The sequence below is a fragment of the Eulemur rufifrons genome, chromosome 2 (assembly GCF_041146395.1).
Source record: "Eulemur rufifrons isolate Redbay chromosome 2, OSU_ERuf_1, whole genome shotgun sequence".
Lineage (NCBI taxonomy): Eukaryota > Metazoa > Chordata > Mammalia > Primates > Lemuridae > Eulemur > Eulemur rufifrons.
This window is the reverse complement of record NC_090984.1, coordinates 94,849,386-94,871,898: the sequence shown is the minus strand read 5'-3', so window position 1 is coordinate 94,871,898 and position 22,513 is coordinate 94,849,386. Positions and strand designations below refer to the sequence as shown.

At 34.3% G+C, this 22,513-nt stretch overlaps 1 protein-coding gene across 12 annotated transcripts in view; it reads right to left on the bottom strand.

The window, feature by feature from the left end:
* GPHN (gephyrin) overlaps positions 1-22,513 on the bottom strand; it is a 540,339-nt gene that overhangs the window by 138,182 nt on the left and 379,644 nt on the right. For 10 of the 12 annotated variants that reach the window (XM_069487899.1, XM_069487867.1, XM_069487849.1 and 7 more), the window contains one exon: positions 9,338-9,380. In XM_069487899.1, the coding sequence (XP_069344000.1) occupies positions 9,338-9,380 (43 nt within the window). Of the gene's footprint in view, positions 1-9,337; positions 9,381-11,186; positions 11,250-22,513 lie in introns of all 12 variants that reach the window. The other 2 variants (XM_069487828.1, XM_069487857.1) reach the window with 1 other exon arrangement.

The following is a 22,513-nucleotide window of genomic DNA, read 5'->3' as shown; positions in this document are numbered from 1 at the left end:
GCTGTGGACACTCACAACATTGGCTGCTAATGACCTGTGTGATCTTTGCTGATGCTGACCTCAGTTAACAGAGCTGCATGGAGACTATGATGCTGTGCTCTTACTGGAGCCAGAACTGCTGCACCCCATCCAGCCTGCACACTCACACCCACCCACAGGTGAAGGTCTGTCTCTACTGAAACCAGCCTGTAAAGTCTGGAAGAGGTAACTGGTTCATCACTTGTACAGACATCAGTGCAGGAGAGTAAGAAACACAAAAAATCAAGGAAACTTTATATTAAAGTAACAGAATAAGTTTTCTGTAACCAACCCCAAAGAAATGAAGATCTATGAATTGTCTGACAAAGAATTCAAAATAATAACTATAAAAATTTTTTAAACTTTTTTTTTTTAAGAGATGGGGTCTCACTATGTTGCCCAGGCTGGTCTTGAACATTTGGCTTCAAGTGATCCTCTCACCGTGGCCTCCCAAAGTGCTGGGATTACAGGCATACGCCACAATGTGCAGCCCAAAATAATTATTTTAAGGAACTCAGCTACAAGAGAACAGAGATAAACAACTCAACAAAACCAGAAAAACAACATCTGAACAAAATAAACAGTTCAACAGAGAGATAGAAATCAAAAAGAACTGAACAGAAGTTATAGAGCTGAAGAATACAGTAAGTGAAATGAAAAATGCAATAGAGAGCATCAACGGCTGACTTGATCAAGCAGAAGAAAGAATATGAGAATTCAGACAGGTTATTTGATAGCATCAAAGATAGACCAAGACCCTTTTAAGCCATCATCCCCCAAATCCTTCCATTGGGAGTAGCTTGGGCACTGCTATAAAGGTGCATTGTGGACACAGGCCCCTGACCTCTGCTGCTGGCTCTGGGGTGGCCTACCATAGTCTTGGGGCTTGTCCTGGCCTGTGTGGTCCCGGAGCATGTGGAGGGGCAGCTGGGAAGGGGTGCCTGTAGTCTGGCACAGCAGAGAATACTAGACCCAAGTTTGACACTTGTATACTGGTTTCACTTCTAAGGCAAGAAAATGCAGGAAACATTTGTCTGATAAATTTTCTCAAGAAATGAGACATACAGATTACTTTGTAAGTGGGAGTAGAAGTGGAACTGCCACCAGACACTTATATGTGTTGGCCTACTACATTGTGAAAATGTAAAAATACCTGAGATGTAAAAGTGAGCCTCTCCCATGTTAAGATCAAATTGAAAATAGACTGAAGACTTAATATTGTCAAGACGGCAATACTACCCAAAGCAATCTATTAATTCAATGCATTCCTTATCAAATTTCCAATGGTCTTTTTTTTTTTTGTTTATAAATGGAAAATCTAATTCTAAAATTCACACAGAATGGCCAGGGGCCCTGAAGAGCAGAAATAATAAAATTGAAAGATTCTCCTTTCCCAATTTCAAAACTTACTACAAAGCTCACTACAGTAGTCAAAACAGTGTGATACTGGCATAAGGATAAACATATAGATCAGTAGAATAAAATTGAGAGCCCAGAAATAAACTTATATATCTATAGTCAACTGAATTTTGATAAGGGTGCCAATACTATTCAGTGGAGGAAAGAATAGTCTCTTTGACAAATGGCACTGGGACAACTGGATATCTAAGCAAAAGAATAAAGTTGGAGCCCTACTTCATACCATATATAAAAATTAACTCAAAATGGATCAATGACCTAAATATAAGAGCTAAAAGTTCTTAGAAGAAACATAGGAGCAAATCTTCATAACCTTGGATTTGGCAATAATTTCTTAGATATAACAAAATCACAAGAAACAAAAGAAAAATTATAAAAGTTGAAATTCAACAAAATTAAAAACTTTTATGCATGAAAGAACATTATCAAGAAAGTGAAAAGACAACCTACAGAACGTGAGAAAATATTTGCAATTCACCTATCTGGTAAGGGTCTAATATCTATAATATATAAAAAATTCCTACAACTCAACAACAAAAAGACAAACAACCCAACTAAAAATGGGTAAAAGACTTCATAGAAATTTCTCCAAAGAAGATATACAAATGACCAACAAACATGAAAAGATGCTCCATATCATTACTCATTATAGAAATTAAAATCAAAAGCACAATGAGATACCATTTCACTCCCACTAGATGGCTATAATGGAAACAAAAGAGGAAAATATTAATAACAAGTATTGACAAGGATGTGAAGCCATTGGAACCCTCGTACACTACTGTTGGGAATGTAGAATGGTTCAGCCTTTGTAGTTCCTCAGAAAAGTAAACATAGAGTTATCACATGACTCAGAAATTCTGCCTCCTAGGTATGTACCCAGAAGAATTGAAAACAGGTACTCAAACAGGTATGTGTACACACATGTTCATAGCAGCACTGTTCAAAATAGCCAAAAGGTAGAAATAACCCAACTGTCCATCAACTAATCAATGGATCAACAAAATGTGGTGCAAACATAAAACAGAATATTATGTAGTCATAACAAAGAATGAAATACTGATACATGCTACAACATGGCTGAACCTTGAAAATGTTATGCTGAATAAAAGAATCAAGACACAAAATATCACATACTGTATGGTTCTGTATATATGAAAGATACAGAATAGGTAAACTCCTAGAGATAGAAAGCAGATTAGTGGCTTCCAGGGTCTGGGGGCAGAGGGAAATGATGAGTAATTGCTTAATGGTACGGAGTTTCCTTTTGGGGTGATGAAAATGTTCTTGGAACTAGATAGAAGTGGTAGTTGAACAATATTGCATATTTACTAAATGCCACTGAATTGTTCACTTTAAAATGGTTAATTTTATATTTTGTAAACTTTTCCTCAATTAAAAAAAGAAAGATCAAAAGGAAGGACACTTATGACTGGCTTTGTATGAACTTTGGCATCCAATGGTGATTCATTTGATGCTTCCAAAAACATCCTATGAGGTAGAGATATTGTAGACCTTGTGTTCCTATGGTCATCAGTTAGTTAAGAGAGTACCAAAACATTACCTGAAGACTTCATTCTTGGAATAAAAGATGATATTTCATCTTGGACTCTAGTGGAATCCCAATGTGAGTAAAATAGAATGAACTGCTTTAGTTTTTTCAGATTTGGATTGACTTGATTCTCTGAAAAATATAGCTCCTTATTCCTACCTAGTTGGTTAGGTTGTTGTTACCCACAAGCCTTGACTACCTCATGGGCACTTATACTGACTGAAACATCTGAAGATTGTACTTAAATGAGCTAATACACCAAAAATCCAATATGTTAGAACTAAAACTTTAACATGTTGTCTTTATTCCTGTGGATCCTAGTAGAATTTCTTGGAGTCAGCACTGCCCCTTTGCTCAATTTAAGCTCTGCTCAGATTTTAATTAATTTTGCTTACATGTAAATTTCATTCTGTAGAGTGGACAAAATTCAAAATAAACCTCTCTCTCTCTCTCTCTCTCATACACATACACACAAACACTCCTTGCCTTGCTATCTCCATCAATCCTAAGCTATTATATCATGATCTTGATCAATTCTAATCAAGCTACCACAGTGAAAGGCCCAACTTATATTTGACTTAGAAATATCATAAATATTCCAACATTGAACCTACACTGAAATGCAATGTAGACTCTGTTAAGGTAGTTTTCTCCCTTACTGTGGTAACGTCTTATTTGCGAGGAGCCAGAATTCAACAATCTTGGAGGTCCCAGGGAGACCCAGTCAAGACCGAGATCTTTTCTCTACCACAGCCCGAGACTTTTGATTTGAAAATTTCTCTGTGGCTCTTCAAGCATCCTATTTAGGGAAGGGCAAGAATCTCTAATTGTTACATTGAGATAAGTCTCGCATTAGATTGAAATCTAATATCTCTTCTTTAAGCTCCTCAATTCCTAAGTTTATTTGGTTTCCTGGGGAGTAGGAAATCCTTTTTAGGACCCCTTTGATAAATCTGACTAAATATAAAAATGCTTTTACCCTTGGTGAAAATCTGTCTCATTACCAACAACACTACTATTTGTCTCTAGCTTTGTCATTTTTTGTTATATCTCTATATGGGTTAAGTTCATAAGGAAAAAGACAGGTGTAGGCCCCAATAAGTGTTTTGCAAGCTGGCCCTGGAGACCAAGAGTTTCAGGTTTCTTTTAGGATTAGTGTCCTTTGGATAATGCTCTGGGTCATTCATTAACCTATGAGAACTTTTGTTACTCTTATTTTGTTTTGTTAGTAAGAGTCTGGCCATGGAAGAATTAAAGTGGCCATTCTGAGGAACTTTTGATATGAGGGGTGCCTTAGAACAAAAAGGCAACAAAATTTCAAACATCTAACAGGCTGAAATTTTTGATTGGTATGAGGAAAAAATCCCTAAGAAAGTCAGATTCCAAAAGTACTTCCTTAAGAAATTCGTTGGCCAAGGCAAAATAAAAATGTAAAAATAATAATAATAAAAAAGTCTCTTTTAGATCCTCCAAAACTACATCTGAAACCTAATTAAGAGGATTCCTAGGTCTCACTGGCTACTGTAGGCAATGGGTTTCCAATGTTTCTTAAATTGCTATGCCACTATATGACTTAACCAAGTATTTAGAAACTGAACCTCTTCCCTGGGCACCAAACATGAACAGACATTTTATGAGTTAAGATTAGTTCTTCAATAACTTCCTACTCTGGGCATACCGCTTATCATAAAACTTCATCCCTAGAACATGATACTTTGTCAGAGGCAAAAGTCTGCCTAGATGGCAGAACTCATTGAGCTCACCAGAGCTTGTCAGTTAGCAAGAGATAAGAGGGTTAATATATGTATTGACAGTAGATATGCTTTTGGAATGCTTTGGAAATAAGGAAGGGTTCTTGACCTTGGCAGGAACCTCAATTAACAAAGGTTAGCAATTTATAAAACTTTTAAGTGCTCTGATGCTTTGTAAGGAAGTGGCTATTATAAAAGCAGGAGCTCAAACAAAAGGAGATAATACACAAGCTAAAGGAAATGCCTTGACTGATCATTATGCCAGAAGGGCCAGGTCTCACTAAGATCATAGCCCTTATAAGATCCCAAGAAACTAAATCTTTGGTTTAAAAGCAGTTCAAAGCCACTATTATGGAATGCCAGTGATCAGCTTCACAGTCAGAAAAGAAGGACTGGGAGATATCTGAATGTAAATTTTCACAGTTGGCTACTTAGTAGCACTGAAGGTCCTCAAATGGAAATTTTGCACAAATTTTACATGAAATTATCCACTACTGCTGCTATGGTTTGAATGTTTATGTTGAAACTTAATCCCCAAACAAAATTCATGTTGAAACTTAATCGCCAAAGCAATATTATTAAGTGGGGTTGGGCCTTTTAGGAGGTGACCAGGCCATGAGGGCTCCAATCTCATGAATGAGATTAGTGGTTTACAGGGCTTGTGGGGAGAGTTTGCCCTTTCCACTACCTGAGGACATAGCGTGCAACTCTGCAGGAAGTTCAATATGTGTTCAAGTGTTCAAGAGGATATCTTGCAAGCAAAGACCAGGTCCTCACCAGACACTGAACTTGCTGGGGCCTTGATACTGAATTTTGCATTCTCCAGAAATTTAAAAAATAAATTTCTCTTTTTTTATAAGTTATTCAGTTGGTGGTATTTTGTTATAGCAGCATGAATGGACTAAGACAACTGAAAAAACAGATTTGCTACTGTACATAATTACCATTGATAGGAAAGCCTTACTATGTCTCATATGTCACCAACATAATCCTGGTAAAATTAAAAAGGTGGGACATGGCTAAGAGCCTAAACCTCAGGCCCCCCAGGAATACGTCCAAATGGATGTCACAAAACTCCCCTTTGCAGTGGGTTTTGAATATGTCTTTGCTACTGCTTACTCTTGGGATGAACTAAAGCCTTTCCTTGACAGCGAACAACTCTAACAGCAACAGAAATTGCTTGTTTTTGTGTTCCCAGCCTGGGGAATTCTGATGTATGTCTCTAATGACAGAGGTACCCACTTTATGTGGCCTATTACTAAACAATTTTGCAAAGCTCTGTCACTTACTAAGAAATTTCACTATCCATATCATCCCCAATCTTCAGGGAAGGTAGAAAGAACAAACATAATTCTAAAAATCAAATTAGTAAAAACTCTCAGAGATTCTTGAATATTCATGGCTATATTGCCCAGGCTGTTCTCAAACTCCTGGCCTCAAGTGATCTTCCTGAGTTGGCCTCCCAAAATGCTAGGATTACAGGTATAAGCCACTGCACCTGGCTTCATAAAATTAACTATATTGGCTAATAACTCTGTATCTTGTTGTATAGGCTGCTCAGATTGGGGATGGGATCTATCTCTTGGCTTAATTCGGATAATCTTAGCTTCTGGCTAAAAAAAGGACTATAAACTCTGAGCATAATCCTTTTCATATTTGTATAGCATGGGTCAGGTGTGTTCTAGTACAACAGAACAGGGAAACAATACTTTGACAACTTCCCCCAGACACTTGATATACCACTGTGATACCTCAAGTAGAGGTGAAGGTCTGGATTGATCACACCTGCAAATGTGAATGACCTCTTTAAGTTCACAGTGAAGAATGACCACCAAGGAAAACCCTGATACCTGAAACCATCTGTAACTACACAGTTTATTGTTTTCATTAGCATAACATTACTATTCCACTGTCTTTGCCAATACGACTTTACTATTCCAGAAAACTCTTCCCTTGAAGATCATAGTTGTAAATAACCTTATTGCTCATTCCAGAAACTTCTGGAAAGAGCCATAAACTCTGAAAAAGAGTATCAAAAGACAGTTTATATACCAAGACTCTCAGAACCCCTTGCCTTGGTATGTCTGTCAATCTGAAATGATTATATCGGGATCCTTATCCAATTCTAATCAAGCCTCCACATTAAAATATCTGCTTTAGACCAAATTTCAAAATCTCATAAATATCCTGACTTTGCCCTTTCCTTTTTGAGACTGACTCTGAGACTAAGACTTTGTTGAAATGGAATTCTCCCTACTATAGTAAGAATAACTTCAGCTTTGTTATCAATGAGTTGTTTTGACAATATTTTTAAGGAGCCAAAGGAAAGTTATCTCTTCCTTTGACAAAGCCACTAAATTCTAGATAAGCTCTATTGAGTTTTAACTTTTTTCCTTTCTCTAGGATCCACTGGTCTGTGCTGACATATTTATATATAATATACATAAAATGTATAAATTATATAATATATAACATAATTATATGATTATAATACATATTAAGTACATAATATATAGTACATATAATATACATAACACACATATATGTTTAAAAAGAAGTTGATTATAATTTTCTTTATGTTGGCTACATTTTGGAAATGTTTTCCTTAAGGATAGTTTAATTGGTAAATAAGTGAAAAAAATGATTAAAGTAGATGGAATAGCAGGGGTATATAAGAAGGATCAATCACCTTGAGTGGAGGGAACTCAGAGGGGTCACAGAAGAATCATGTTTGAACTGAGTCTTGAAGGATAAGTAAAAGTTCTCTAGGAAAACAAGGGAATTAATAGTTTATGCAAGGGAGAAAAGGTTCAAAGGAATAGAGGAAGGATATAGCATTGAGAGAATGGAGAACCGTTAATAGGTTCTATATGATTGTAGTATGATAGTACATGGCAAAGGATGACAAAAAGGGAGATTAAAAATAGTCAAAATAAGCAATGGGGTATTGAAGTTAAGAAGTTCAGAGGTAGAATAGCTCATGGTGATGAAGGGATCCTGGGTGTGGCCATGGGCAGGAGTATGAGCTTATCAAAGTGGTATTGAAAGGAAAGACAATAAACTTATAAAAGTCACAGAACTATGAGGCTATGATGCTGGATGGGCTCTCCATATGGATCTAAATGGTTACGAGGACCATCTACATGACTATTTCATCCTAAGAAAACATGATCAGAAAAACCTGGGCCATTATGAAGTCCATCCAAAGTGATTAATAGCTAATGAGCCAATAAGAACATAACTGAAATAAAAGACAGATCTAATACAAAGATCTATGATGGATATGAAAGAGGGGTCAAAGGAATCTGTTCTCAGTAAGAAATTATTTTTGTTCCTAATCATCATAATCACTACCAATGACCCATCATGATTTCAGGATCAACAATAAATGGGAATTACATAGTAATCATCATCTCTCTGCTGACCCTTAAGTTTCTCCACTTTAGGTCCTAGTAAGGGATTATAGGATCCCTAGTAAGGGATTATACATCTCTTATTACTGAAAAGCCCCATTCAGATTCATATGTCTGTTGAATGTTGTGGAAACTTGTGATATAACCATGTCTGTTTACATTTATTTTTTATGTAACTCTAATACAAAGGTCTTGGGCAAAGAATTGCAGTGTGCTTGCCTGAGGGTTTTGAGCTAAGATGACAGATTTATAACACAGAAATTGAAAAAATTTACGCTAAAAAAAATAAAACATGAATTTTTACCTATTTGAAGTTCTTCAATTACTTTCTGATTGTTAAATAATACTGACATTCTACGGGAAATATAAATCATCCCAATTTGCTAAAACTCCTAGTGCTCCTGTTTAAGTATGGTCCTCCTGTACTACTTCTCTTGATAAAGATCAGGATGATGTCATTAAGGTATCAAGTTACAGAGAATAATAATAAAATAATTAGCATTTAAATAGCACTTTTCTCTTAGGATCCCAAAGCTTTTATGGCACAACTTTCAATGTGACATCATTTCAAGGATACAGGTAAGGAAAAGCTACTTACAGTTCCTTTTTATAAGATAGGAAAATGAATAATACACAAAGTTAAATGACGTTCAAGTTAAGGCTATTAGTGAGTGATGAAACCAAAAAATAAAATTAAGGATTCTTTACCCTTGGTTCAGGGCTCTAGGTTTTAAAACATGCTCTCTGTGAGGTTAAGATCTTTCACGAATTCATATTCACAAAATGATATGATGTACCCTCTCAGGAGTCACATTCTTTAAAGTTAGCCTCCTTTCATAGATTTACATTACTATTATTTTCAGTTAGTCTGTTTTCAAATATCTTTTGGCAATGGGGTAATTAAAGAGAGTGTTAGTCACAGAGAAGGCCCATTCCTAGCCTGCTGGGAGTGCATTAAAGTTCTGCTGTCAGCTTGCAAAGACAATCAGATTAAGGGAAAATTCTTTAATATAGTGAAACTAATATTTTTAGAAGGTGAAAGCCCTAATATTCATAGTTTTGATATAAACTTTAATCATTGTTTTTCTTCATTTTTTTTTCACTAAAATGTCATTTTTAGCTTTACTTTCTATTGAACCATAAGCTCTAGTACAGTATCTGACCTAAAATGATAAAACACTTACTGGCTCTGAGAATGTTCTCCTTGCTGCTGCACCTGGACTGGACCTGCAGAGAGAGCATAAACTCAGTAATTTAGGGCTCATAACACGGATTACCAGAAATGTATATTTAATGGGCAAGCTCCTGAGGTCTAGGAGCAAAGGCTTTACATATCTCAGATGTTATAAGGTGTTAGTAAAAATGTTACATTTGTTTCATATATTTTTCTATTTATCCTTTCCTTACTTTAAGGAAAGAATTGACTTCCAGAAAAAATCTGGGGTACCATATTGTAAACTGGACAGAGATAAACCAAAGGCATTTTTTTTTCATTTGTATTTGAAATCAGCATATGGAAAAAAATTCAAGTTACTGCATATTCAGTTGTAAATACAAATGCTAAATATTAAGGCATTTAGCATATTTCTTGATTAGAATAATGAAATTCGAGTAATAAAGTTGTAATCAAGTATTCCATTTTAGTCATTTTTAGTATATATATGTTAATGTTGGGAAAACAGAAATCCTAATATATAACATTTACCTTTGATTTTAATATCCTTTATTTATTATAATAATGTATTATATTAATAGTTATAATATTGGTTATGAAAGATGCTTCTGCTGGAAATCAATAAAATTGAATTCGATTATTTGTCAGTTCTTAGGTGTGTATATAATTTATCAATCAGAAATCCTTATGCTTTGATTCAAAAGTTTAGGTCAAAGTAAAACATTCTCTTAAATGTTACAAAACTATTGCAGTTTTTATAAAAATGTTACAAAAATGTTGCATTCAAGGGCCCTCCCAGATGGCATTAACATGTTAATTTCAAAGGCAACTGTATTTAGCTCCACACCTCTTCTTCCCACTCCCCAGCAGCTTGCCCCAAGTGGATATATACACAACAAATTAATTTCTATAGTTTAACACAATCTACTATTGTAATGAAACAACTTATGAAAGAAATGTTGCAACTTAGGGTGGGTTATGGTTGTCCTTCCCTGAAAAAAACAATTGTTAATGTTTAAAGAAACAACACTAAAAAAAGGTCACAAACATACACACAAGGAAAAAAAAAAAAACACACACACACTCACACCAGGAAAAAAAAGAAAAGAAAAGAAAAAGAAATAATTCCAAATGTTATAGTTATTCTCTTTTGGCCCAGATTGTTTAACTAGTTTTAAGTACACTAGAATCTAGAATGAAGAAGCTAATCTGGAAGACAATATTCTTATACACTTTTACTTAGGAGTCTTATTGAAGAACAATTCTGGACCAAATGGGAAAGAAATTAATGACTGCTTAAAGAAAACAATACAGGGAAGAAGACATAGAATGAGGAAAAGAAAAAGAAGAGAGAGAGGTTTGAGGGAGTAAATCTAGACAATAGAAATGAAAGTGTGGGCTTATAGAAGGGGACAATACATAAATGCAGAATGATCTGCTATTTCTTATTGAAAATTCATACCAAGAGAGTAAGAATGACTAATGAACTTGCTGCAAAATAAATAAGCAAGTTGGCATACTATGGGATGAAAATAAGTATAACTATACCACTACAGCCTTAAAGAAGAAAAGAAACACACACTAACAGACAAATTAATAGACAAGCTTAATAAAGAGGGAAACTACATTTTAAAAAGTGATTCAAAGAACACAAGAGAAAGCTAAAAGAGTGAGAGAAAAATCTGGGAGAGAGAAGGAAAAGAAAGGGGGAAATGTCAAAAGACAAAAACAGAATTCAAAGAAGTCAAATGGAAGTTAAGAAAGTCTTCAACAAGATGTAGAAACAGAAGGAGCCCAAACCCATAGCGCAAAGCAATGTTTGCGAATGGAAAGTAGCTCCTTTGATCAGTAATAGTTACTCTTAAGTCGTAGCCTCTATTCCTCCAGAGTTCATCTTTAAGCCCTTCCAATCTAGAGTGGAGCTAGTGTATGGATAGAAACAAGAGATTTACAATGAACAGAGCAGTTCAGATGAGTAGTTCAAATTGTCTCATAAAATGTTCCAACAGATTTATATAATGCCTACTATATACATTACATAATGTATATAATGGAAATGGTGAAGGACTAGCTGGCCCCAGAAAAACAAACCCCTAAAAACAACCAAACCAAACCACACCACAACAAAACACCCTCTCCCCTTCCTACGTGGCTTAAAAAATTAACAAAAAAAATTCATATTAATAACATGAATAAAGAAACCCCAGTGTTGCTTTGTGGCACCTCAGTTTAGAACTACATATTTCAAAAAACTTAGGAGGAGAAATTTGGATGATGCGAGCAATTCAATTTCCTGACTCTGAGCAGTTATCAAGGGTCACAAATTGCCAACAGCTGCACAACCAATGTTTTCCCATTTACATTACATTGGCTATTTGAACCAGATTTGGGGGAGAATCACTTCTAAAATCAATGATTATAAGAATTTCTTTAATTTATTGATTCTGAATATATGTATAAAAAACCACTAAGGAAAATAAATTTTAAAAGACTTTACTATTTATGCATGCAGCAAATGACCTTCTCTCTTGCACTATGAAACTGATCATTTTTATACTATCTACTTAATTTTATAAAATCTCAATGTGAAGATTTTACCTAACTCACAACATAATGGGATTTACTTGAAAGGATGAAGTTGAGAAACAACTATTATTCTCATACATATGGACCACAAAGAAGGTAAAACAGGTCTGTCTCAAGTTTTATGGTTTGTTGTTTTTTTTTTCCTTCTCTTACCTGGCTTTACTCAATGGGAAAAAAAAAAAGGAAAGTCTGTAAAACAAAATAGAACTGAGATTTTGAGGTCGGGTGCAGTGGCTCATGCCTATAATCCTAGCACTTTGGGAGGCCAAGGCGGGAGGATTACTTGAGGCCAGGAGTTTAAGACCAGCCTGAGCAAGAGCAAGACTCTGTCTCTACACAAAATAGAAAAATTAGCTGAGCTTGGTGGCACATGCCATAGTCCCAGCTACTTGGGAGGCTGAGGCAGAAAGATCGCTTGAGCCCAGCAAGGAGTTTGAGGTTGCGGTGAGCTATGATGATACTACTGCACTCTAGCCAGGGTGACAGAGCAAGACCTTGTCTCAAAACAAACAAACAAACAAAAAACCCTGAGATTTTGGGCTAACAGCATATTTGTCCAGGATTAAAAATGAAGCGTATGGTTATCAGATTACCTACTACTTTATTCTATTGGATCATGTTATTTTACTACAATAAACGTTTGATTTTATGGTGTGGACAACTGGAATAAAAACTAAAATAACATGTAGAAACAGTATATTATATTAAGGTGAATGGAAGAAATGAAAACCACAAGGGATTTATTGAAAACACAGGTATTCATTTACTAATCAAGATAGCTTTGTGACATCAAATAATTCATTTCCACATGTGTTTACATGTGTAATATAATTTTTGCTGAAGATCACATTGTTCATTGAGAAATCTTAAGATACAAAACAGAAAACAGAAGGAGGGAGAGCACATAATAAATGGTAAGGAACAAAAGTGAAAATACCTTTAAAAAAGCTGAGAAAATTTTAACAAACAATCACGATCTTTAGATATGGTTAGAGAAATCACTTACCTTATGCTTAGGTCATAACAAGAATAGCACAGTGTTTAAAGTCAGCTCTTCATTATGGGAGGTACAATTGAAAGCCATAGGTTATAATAACATGAATTGCTACACAGAAATGAAGAGTTTTTCAGCCCAACATGAAAAGCTAACTCTTATGGGAGAACATTTAAACTTATGTTTAATGCAACACACAGAACAGCTGAGGGTGTATAAACATTGAAACACACCAAAACACATGAATCTCACACCAAAAAGAGAGAGCCGGCCCAATCTCTCAGGACACAGATTTAATCTGTGACCATAATTTGTGACAGATAAGGGAAGGTACATCACTCTAACAGTGAAAGATGCATGCATAATGTATAACTATCCATTTATCTCCCCACCCTCCACCCCCCTCACACACACAAGCCCACTAAGATACAGGGAAAGAATGTAGTGCCAAGCTGTTATGAAGAAAGCAGGACACACGGAAGCGCAGCAGTGGTCATGTGATTTGAGAGGTGTTCTTCCCTTAAACCATCCCATCACCATGCTTAGTTTAAAGAAGCCAGGAAAAGATCCCCTTTCAATGCTGCAGTAGCTACGAGCCCCCAGCTTGAAGCTAGTGTGTGGAATTTTGATCACCGTTCCTTGCGATGTCAGGGGCTCTCCAGTGGAAGCCAGATGTGTAACACCAGTTAGTGGGGTACAAATGTGTGAATAACAAACGTCCTTTCCCTTCTGTATTTCACAGAAGTAAGGGAGGAGAGAAACAAATAAAACCCATGTTAAGGATAGGTTCATAACAATATAAGAATGTATAAATATTAAAATGGAGACTACATTTGACTGAAGATTAACACAAATCAGGTTTCACAATTTTGCTGCTCACCAGGCTAATTTGTATTCTTTTTCTTGTAAGTGCTATACAGTATGGCTTATATTGAAAAATTAGGAGCAGTTGGTCAGATGGGGTCAAAGTCAAGAACAAAAAAAATCATCTTGTTTGACGGACATTAAGAAAACTCTATTTTTAGCATGACTTTACTAGACACTAATCACATCTTAAGTTAGAAATTAAGCTTCTGTATATTTGCTTACTTATGTAATCTGAGAAGTCCTATGGTTTGGAAAGATACATTTTAACTTTTAATCTTTTGACACTGTTAAAAGATAATAGCAAAAAGGCTACCTATTTAGAAACTAGGTTTTCTGTGTGCTTTTCTCTACTATCAGTAAAACTTATTTAACATGAGCTGTTCCTTGTCAATTATAGGGTCATAAAAAAATTCCAATTTTGTTTTCCTGTTATTGATGATAATAGTTAAATTCATCTATTTTATTTCTCTTGTATAAGTTTTGATTCATGTGTGGCTTCCCAATTTAGTTAGCAGATTTGTAACTGTTCAAAGATCATCTACTGATGTTACCATTTTCTCTTTCCCATTTTATTCTTAGCAGGCCAGAATAGCTTGACCTCTTTAGCATGGCTTTAGTACTTTAGGCTCTGGGCCTTCCCATAATCTCAGTTTCCTCAAGGGAAAAATAAAGATTGTTGTGAGGCTCTACAGAGATAATACATATATCAGTGATTTTAAACTGTGTAAATGGAAACAATGTCAGTAGTTATGATCAATGGAGCCATTGACAATTGTAAAATAACTCTGTGATGACATACCCTCAGCTCAAAATGGAGGCAAGTGCTTATTTTTGACTCAAGGAGAGGAAAAAAAACCCACGAACAGTTATATGTTTTTCAATCAGGATTGGCCAGAACATTTTAGAAATGTTATAGCCAAATGGCCGTATGCACTGGTAGGAATGCAAGCCACATAATCTAAGGCATGGAGCAAAGTCTGACCTAGCTTCTCCAAAAAATGCCTTGTATTCTTTAGCTTTTAGACTTTGGAAAATTTGTTTTCTTTCTCTAGAATACCTGTTGCTTATTTTTTGATCCAAATACTACTTGTTCTTTATGATCCAGCTTAGATTCCACCAGCTGCAAAAAAATATTTCCCAAGTTTCACAATCAGACATAATTTCTTCTTTCTCTAAACTTTTTAACAGTGTTGAGATATAATTGACCTATCATAAAACTCACTCATTTTAAGTATATCGTTTGATGACTTTTAATAAATTTATAAGACTGAGCAATCATCACCACAATCTAGGTTTAGCTTTCCCTAAATTATTAAAGCATCTTATTTGAACTTCTATTATAGGACTTTTCATAGTTATTCATATTCCAATTACTGATAGGGTTTCCCAAATATACCATAGTTTTCTTGAGGGAAAAGATCATGACTTTAATTCTCTTTTTATTTCCCCCTCTGTCAAATGTAGTGCTTTGTACAGAGTAAACATTTGCTAAATCTGAATGTTTATTTTGTAGTAATTATTGTTCTTTTCTATCTCAGCAGACTAAATTTATTTATAAGTATGATCATAGCCACTCTTGTACTATGCAAAACTGTTTTATCAGCTTACAAAGGATTTTTACTTATTTGGGCCTGATAGTATAAAGAAATACAACATGAAAAGTATGTGGATTATAGCTAAGAGATATCTGGGTAACCTGCAAGACGATTTCAAGAATTTTGAAAGCACAATACCATTAATATCACTTAAAATCAATGAAATAATGACATTTGGAGTCCAATGAAAGTATTCTATACCAAGGGTTTCAGGTCAGGTTAAGAAGATTCCTTATTTTCTAGGAGAACAGGACCTTCTAAATCTCATATGGTCAGGTCACTAGAATGACAGAGATGATAGATATTTTTGATGCATTATGGCCCATTTTGACTTTAATTTTTCTACCTTATTAAACTTATTTAAGAGTAATCTGTCTCTGAAAGAATGAATTTCTTTGGGTACCGTCTACTCATAAAAATAATGCTTAAGAGGATAGAGAAAAAGGGCCCCATCAGCATTTACTCAAATTACTTGCCTCTTTGGCCCACCCAGAAATAGTAGGAAAGAAAATGTTTGATTTAAATAACATTAAACCAACAACTCTACAATTACAATCGTAGAGTCTTAAATTCTGTTTCTTTCTCTTCTCACTTCTTATACCAAAATGGAGAAGCGGTCTAGAAAAGCTTTCTTCCACAGTTCCATTCATTCATCACTTTATTGGAATAAATTAAGATGTTAGTATTTGGCTCACCTGAGCCTAGTGATAACTCATTTGTGTTTAATTAGATTTATGATATAACAACACATATTCAACAGAAGAACTCAATGACACGAAAGGCAGCATGATAAAGGGAATGTCTTTTGCAGTCCAGTGGTATGGTTTCCAGTACTGTTTTTTCCTGTCCCTAGCTATGTGACCTTGGATGTGACATTTAACATTTGGAGCTTTAATTTTCTTAGCCATAAAATGGGGAAAATTAAGTAGGATAATGTATGTGAAAGTGACAACAATTGTACATAAGAAGAGCAATACAAATCTAAGTTGTTGTTATCCTTATGCAGATTTTAAGTTACCTATATTTTATATAGGTGGAATTTGAGGTACAACGAGACTAAAGAATTTGCTTCGGATTACACCATTGAGTCAGTAACAAATAACAGACTATTGCCAACTTCTAGACTAAAGCTTCAGAAAAAGGTTGAGTAATAGTCTAAGATTAGCTCTGCTAGGATTAATCTAATTCTGAGTTGTGTGACTTTAAATTATCTCCTCTGTACGGGTCTTGGTTTCCTTATCTGTAAAATGTGGATGTTCCCAGGGGTTTTAATTAAGGTTGATGGGCCCCTTGAGAGAACCTGTGGGTAAAAGTCAAGAGTCCAACATTTACTGGGATGGAGAAATACAATTACAATCTTTATATTCAGTAACCCAATGAATATTTGTTATTTTCCTTCATTCTGAGCATAGGCAATAAACTATAGCAATATTAACAGAACCTCTTCAAGTAGTTACAGATATCTTAAAATATTATTTACATTTACCATTATTTCAAATTATAGTAGTTATTAGGTATGCTCCGAGAGTTTATTTAATGCATTTTAAAAGATGTATTATTATATAACCATTTGATTTTAAAAACTATTTGATCATGATTTCAATGTAACTGGTTTTCTCTGTAATACTATGTATTTTATTTTATTTGTGTAAAAATATTTTTTTCTGAAAAAAAGTCTGTAGGCTTTAACTGGGTACCAAGTGGGTCCATGGAAGAAAAAAGTTTAAAAACTTTTGAACCAGATAATTTTCCAAGCTTCCTACTATCTGTAGGATTTTATAGCTTTAAGAAAGCTTTCTCACCTCTATTTGCTGTCCTTTATCAAGTCATATATAAAAGAAGTGCTCCATTTTTGGGAGAAAATTATATATATAATTGGTCACTGAATTAATCAATTGTCCATTTCATAGACCAAAACAAGAAAGAAAAAAAAAAAAAGGAATATCATTACTTTAAAAAGTTATAAAAACCTCAGGGTTAAAAAAAATTCTGCTTCATTTTCTCTTTTCCCATTGATTTAGATGATTAATTAAATGGAATAACCATTTAACAGTCATCATATCACATTTAAAACCCTCTAATCAAAGGTGAACTTCCATACACACATACACACACACACAAACACACACACATGTATGTATGTATCCATAACTAATTATTCTTTGAACTCTTAGTCATTGGTACCATTGTTGCTCATGGATGGAGAGCAACAATGCTATCTATTATGTATATATAACATAAGCCTTTGCAGGCACATAGACAATATTTATAGGCAAAACAATTTTATAAATCTTTTCTAGGGAAGCATTCTTATATGTTTCTTCAGTGTTATATAATTTTTTATTGTCTAAAATTCCACTGAGCTTTTCTAAGTCCTAGGTTAATATGAAGAATTCTTCCTTTTCAGTGTTGACCTCTACTAAAAGCTGTAACTGTCAGGTTATATAGCTGGTGAAGTGGATTATAATTACCATTGAAAATCAAAGCTTGTTTATGCTCCTTTATAGGCAACTTGGTGTGTTCTTTGATCTGAAAGAAAATATTAATACTATAATGTGTAGAACACACCTAAGAATAGAATTGGTTATCACCATGACTCAAGGAAATATGACTTTGATATCAATGGTGAGTATTTTTAATATATTTTCCCATATAAAGCATTAATTCTAAGTTGAGTCACTCTCAATGACCTCCACAAACTCTGTAAATACCAGGCTGGTCTCCTCTTGGTACCAACAATATTTTGGATTTGATGTTTGTTCTGAGAATTTTAATGGTCATAAGTATGAAGAAAAACATACCATCCAATTATAGAATGTATAATACAGTTAAACAAAATATTTTGACTCAGGAATTTCAGATTATTCGTAACACCATTTTTGAATCTTCAGATGAATAACTGATTATTTTACAGGGTCATTAATCTTCATTCTTGAGGTTAGAAGGCAGAAACTATTGCTGGCTTTAGGTCACATAGTAAAGTAGTAATAAAATGTAGCCCTCTTGACTTCTAAATTTAATTACCTGTACACTAGCAGTTGACTCTATCTTTCTAAAACCTACCAATGGCAATCACTGCATTCCTAATCAGACCTTGAATTTTCATGGCCTCTTTGCTTTTGACTATTTCTCTTAGCAATGAGAACCACTGAAAATAGGCATATGGATGTAGGAGTGAAGGAAAACTAGTATAATTAAAGGTAGTTTGGGGAGTAGCATCCTGGAGCCAGATTGCCTGGATTTGAATATTTATCATTATTAGCTGTGTAACACTGCTTAAATTATCATCTCTCTAGGTCTTTGCTTATATATAACATGAAGATAATAACAACCTCAATTTCTCATAGGATAACTGTAAAGAAAATGAGATAATATATATAAAGTGCTTGCTTAGAAAGTATCTGGCCCAGAGTTAACAGTACATGAGTGTTAGCTAATATGTTTGTCGTTACTACTATTATCCTTTTGTTTGGATGATATTCTGGACTTATACTGATGATGTTGACTACTTTTTTTGATAGCTCTTACAAGGTAGAACATGTAAGATTAATTTAGGTAGGTATTTGAATAGAAAGTTTTTAAAAAAATATTAATTAATTTTAAGAAATGGAGCCTTAGGGATACAGCCAATATTACTATAAAAACTTGAATTATTGAGTATTTGTAATTATTATGTATTTTTGGCACTTCTAGAAGAAAGTCACATTTGTTTTCATTATGCATGAGTTTTGGAATATTTAGTTTCTAACTAGATTAGTATCATTCTTAAATGTCATATCACTTATTCACTCATTAAAAAACTCTAATGCTTCTAGTCATGTTAAGTGCGGTTATATTATTTTCCTTTCTAAAGGAAAGGTGGCTATATTTCAGTATTGGTTGAAAAAGTTGTGACCTTTATTTCTCTAAATGCTTAACTAGCATTCATAAAGCCCATGGAAGATGTACACAGATATATTGTATTAGTAAAGTAGCAATGACTTCAAAAATGTGTAGGAAGTTCCTTTGAGAATGAGAGGTAAAAGCTAAACTTTCTGACACCTTGTATCACAGCCATATGCGGTATATATTATGTTGCTAATCACACCTCTTATGGTCTAATCAAGTAAATAATTAACAAATATAACTTAATATTATTAGATTCTTGTTTACATCATATATGTCTTTTACATTTTCTCTGAATGCTCTAGTTTTGGGTGTCTGGGGTAAATCAAATGGAAAGGCAGAAAACCCACTGCCATTAAAACTAAACTTTTAGCTTACAGAGAAGGGATAGCTGTGTTAAAAGTTAATTTTTTAATTAGTAGAGTGACTATAGTTTACAATAATCTATAGTATATTTCAAAATAGCTAGAAGAGAATACAAATTTTTCTAGCATAAAGACAAAATTTAAAGTGATAGATATTCCAATTACAGTGATTTGATGTTTACAAATTACATGAATATAAAGTATCACATGTACCTCACAAATTATATCTATTATGTATCAATAAAAATAAATAAAATTTAAAATATAATTTGGCAAAAGAATTAATTTCTTAAAAAAGGTAAATTTATTACTCATACAAATATAAAATGAACATGTATCAATGATTTTATCTTAAGTGTTTATTAATGAGAGAACCAGTAAGAAGTTCCAATTGGTTCAAAAGAGAAAGAAAAAACACAGACATACGGACAATCAGGAATGTGGAAATGAATTTGCAGATAGATCAATTGATCAATAACAGGCAAAAATCAATTGCATCATCAACTGGACACAATTTGCATTTCTATAAACTAGGATCATTTGGATCACTATTCATATACCACAACTTAGTGTACAATAGCTCAGAAAAATGAAAGTAGGAGAAATGATCCAGAGGGCATCCTAAATAGGACAGCCAGTAATTTTTCTGTCTATTTCAAATTCGTTAACAATTTTACCTGAAAACTTTATGGCCTAAGAGCACCTATTTAATAGAATTTATGTCTGTTAATTGAATTGTAGTTTGAGACTTTGTCCCATAGTATATACCTTCGGTTTCTAAGATTGTATGCAATACCTACTGTAGTCACTTCAAATAAATGGCAGTTTTTGTGTTTACTGTAATATTATAATAGTTTACCATATTCAAAAAATTAATTTATAAAAAGTATACATTATTTCTTTTAAAAATCTGACTTAAAACATAATTTCAAAGGCTTAATACATAATGCATTTTTGTAGTTTTCTTTTTCACCCAAGTCCAATGAAAACCCTGTTTGAATATTAACCTTATCCTGTCAAAATTCAATCATGAAAAAGTCCTAAGGGAAATTTGAAAAATGCAAGATAGGTCTGCTAAATTAGCAGACCAAATTAGTGCATGTCTCTGGACCTACAGGTATAGGGTTTATGTTGAGAAAAAAGTTTGCATACATCTAAAATAATTTGATCTGTCTTGCTCATCCCGAGAATGAGTTATATGAACTTACACTTGTATGAGGAAGTAGAACCAGTAGTGTGGATGGAGTGAATGCAAATTTTGCAAGGTAATTAAAGTGGGCTGTAACAACTCAAACTATGTATAACCTAAATTCAATAGTTTTATAGATGTGGAAACTAATGCTTTAAAAGTTAAATAATTTAGCCCAAATCATTTAGCATTAGTTTCTACATCTATAAAAATCAGGACAATAATACTATTCATTAATTGAACAAATACTTCCTGAGCCAGGCTCAATTGTCCAGAGCCAGTGCCAGGCTTTGATCTAGGTGTAGGATGGAAAATATGAACAAGATTGACAAGGACCTTGGTTTGCTACCTTGGAACTTATTAAATACATTCTAATAGGAATAGACAAATAGTAAGCACTTTAACAAGTACATAAGTAAATTAGTTTCAGAGAAGTGCTCTAAAGAGAATAAAACACAGTAATGGGATAAAAAGTAACTAATGATAGGGTATAACTATTTTAGATAGGATAAACAAGGAAGACTTCTCTGAATACGCATCATTTTAGTTAAGACTTGAGACGGTCAGATGAAGATCAAGCGGAACTTTCCAGGCTGAGGAAAAGCTAGTAAAGTGCAAAGGCTCAAATGCTTTGTTGAGTTCCCACCTCAAAGAATTTTTGCGAGTGTTACAAATGTAGGTAGGGCATCTGGTACTATACGTACATCCTTTATTAAATATAAAGGATAAATACATGTTATTCTGATGAAAATAATTGGGTAAGAATGATAATGGTTATAACGATTATGGTACCAGCTACCAAAATCTGGGTATTAGAACTGCTGTCCTTGATCTCTCCCAGCCTGGAATTGTTAGCAACCTCTTCCAAATCGAAGAACACTATTGTAATTGGTCAAAGAGCCTGGTGGCACATGCCTATAGTGCCAGGTACTCAGGAGGCTGAGGCAGGAGGATTGCTTGAGCCCAGGAGTTTGAGGTTGCAGTTAGCTATGATGATGCCACTGCACTCTACACCATACCACAGAGTGAGACCCTGTCTTAAAAAACAAACCAACAACAACAACAAAAAAAGAGCAAACATAATGCCAATGTTTTCAACCCATGTATTTTTTCATTATTTTTTTCTTTCAATAAGTATTTATTGGACTCAGAATGCTGCTAAATTCTAACCACTGTCCTAGAGAGTTTCATCATTTATCAATATGCATTCTCTACCCTTCTCAGGGTAGCTTTGGGTAGCTTTGCTGTGCCTTGCATTGCTCAGTTGTCACATCAGGAATACCGTCAAATCAAACTCTGCAAAAACTCATCTATCAGCATTTTCTAACTCTTACAACTCTTACATACCAGCTGTTGTTAAAATTTTTCCACATAGGCCTGGGTGCAGTGGCTGAAGCCAGTAATCCTAGCACTTTGAGAGAAAGGCAGGAGGATAGCTTGAGGCCAGGAGTTCAAGACAAGCCTGAGCAACATAGCAAGACCCTGTCTCTACAAAAAATTAAAAAAAAAAAATTAGCTGGGCGTGGTGGCGCATGCCTGTAGCCCCACCTACTTGGGAGGCTGAGGCAGGAGGATTGCTTGAGCCTAGAAGTTTGAGGTTGAAGTGAGCTATGATACCAATTGCATTCTAGCCCACATAGAGTGAGACACTGTTTCAAAAAAAAAAAAAAAAAAAAGCCCACACATAGAATTCTTCAATAATAAT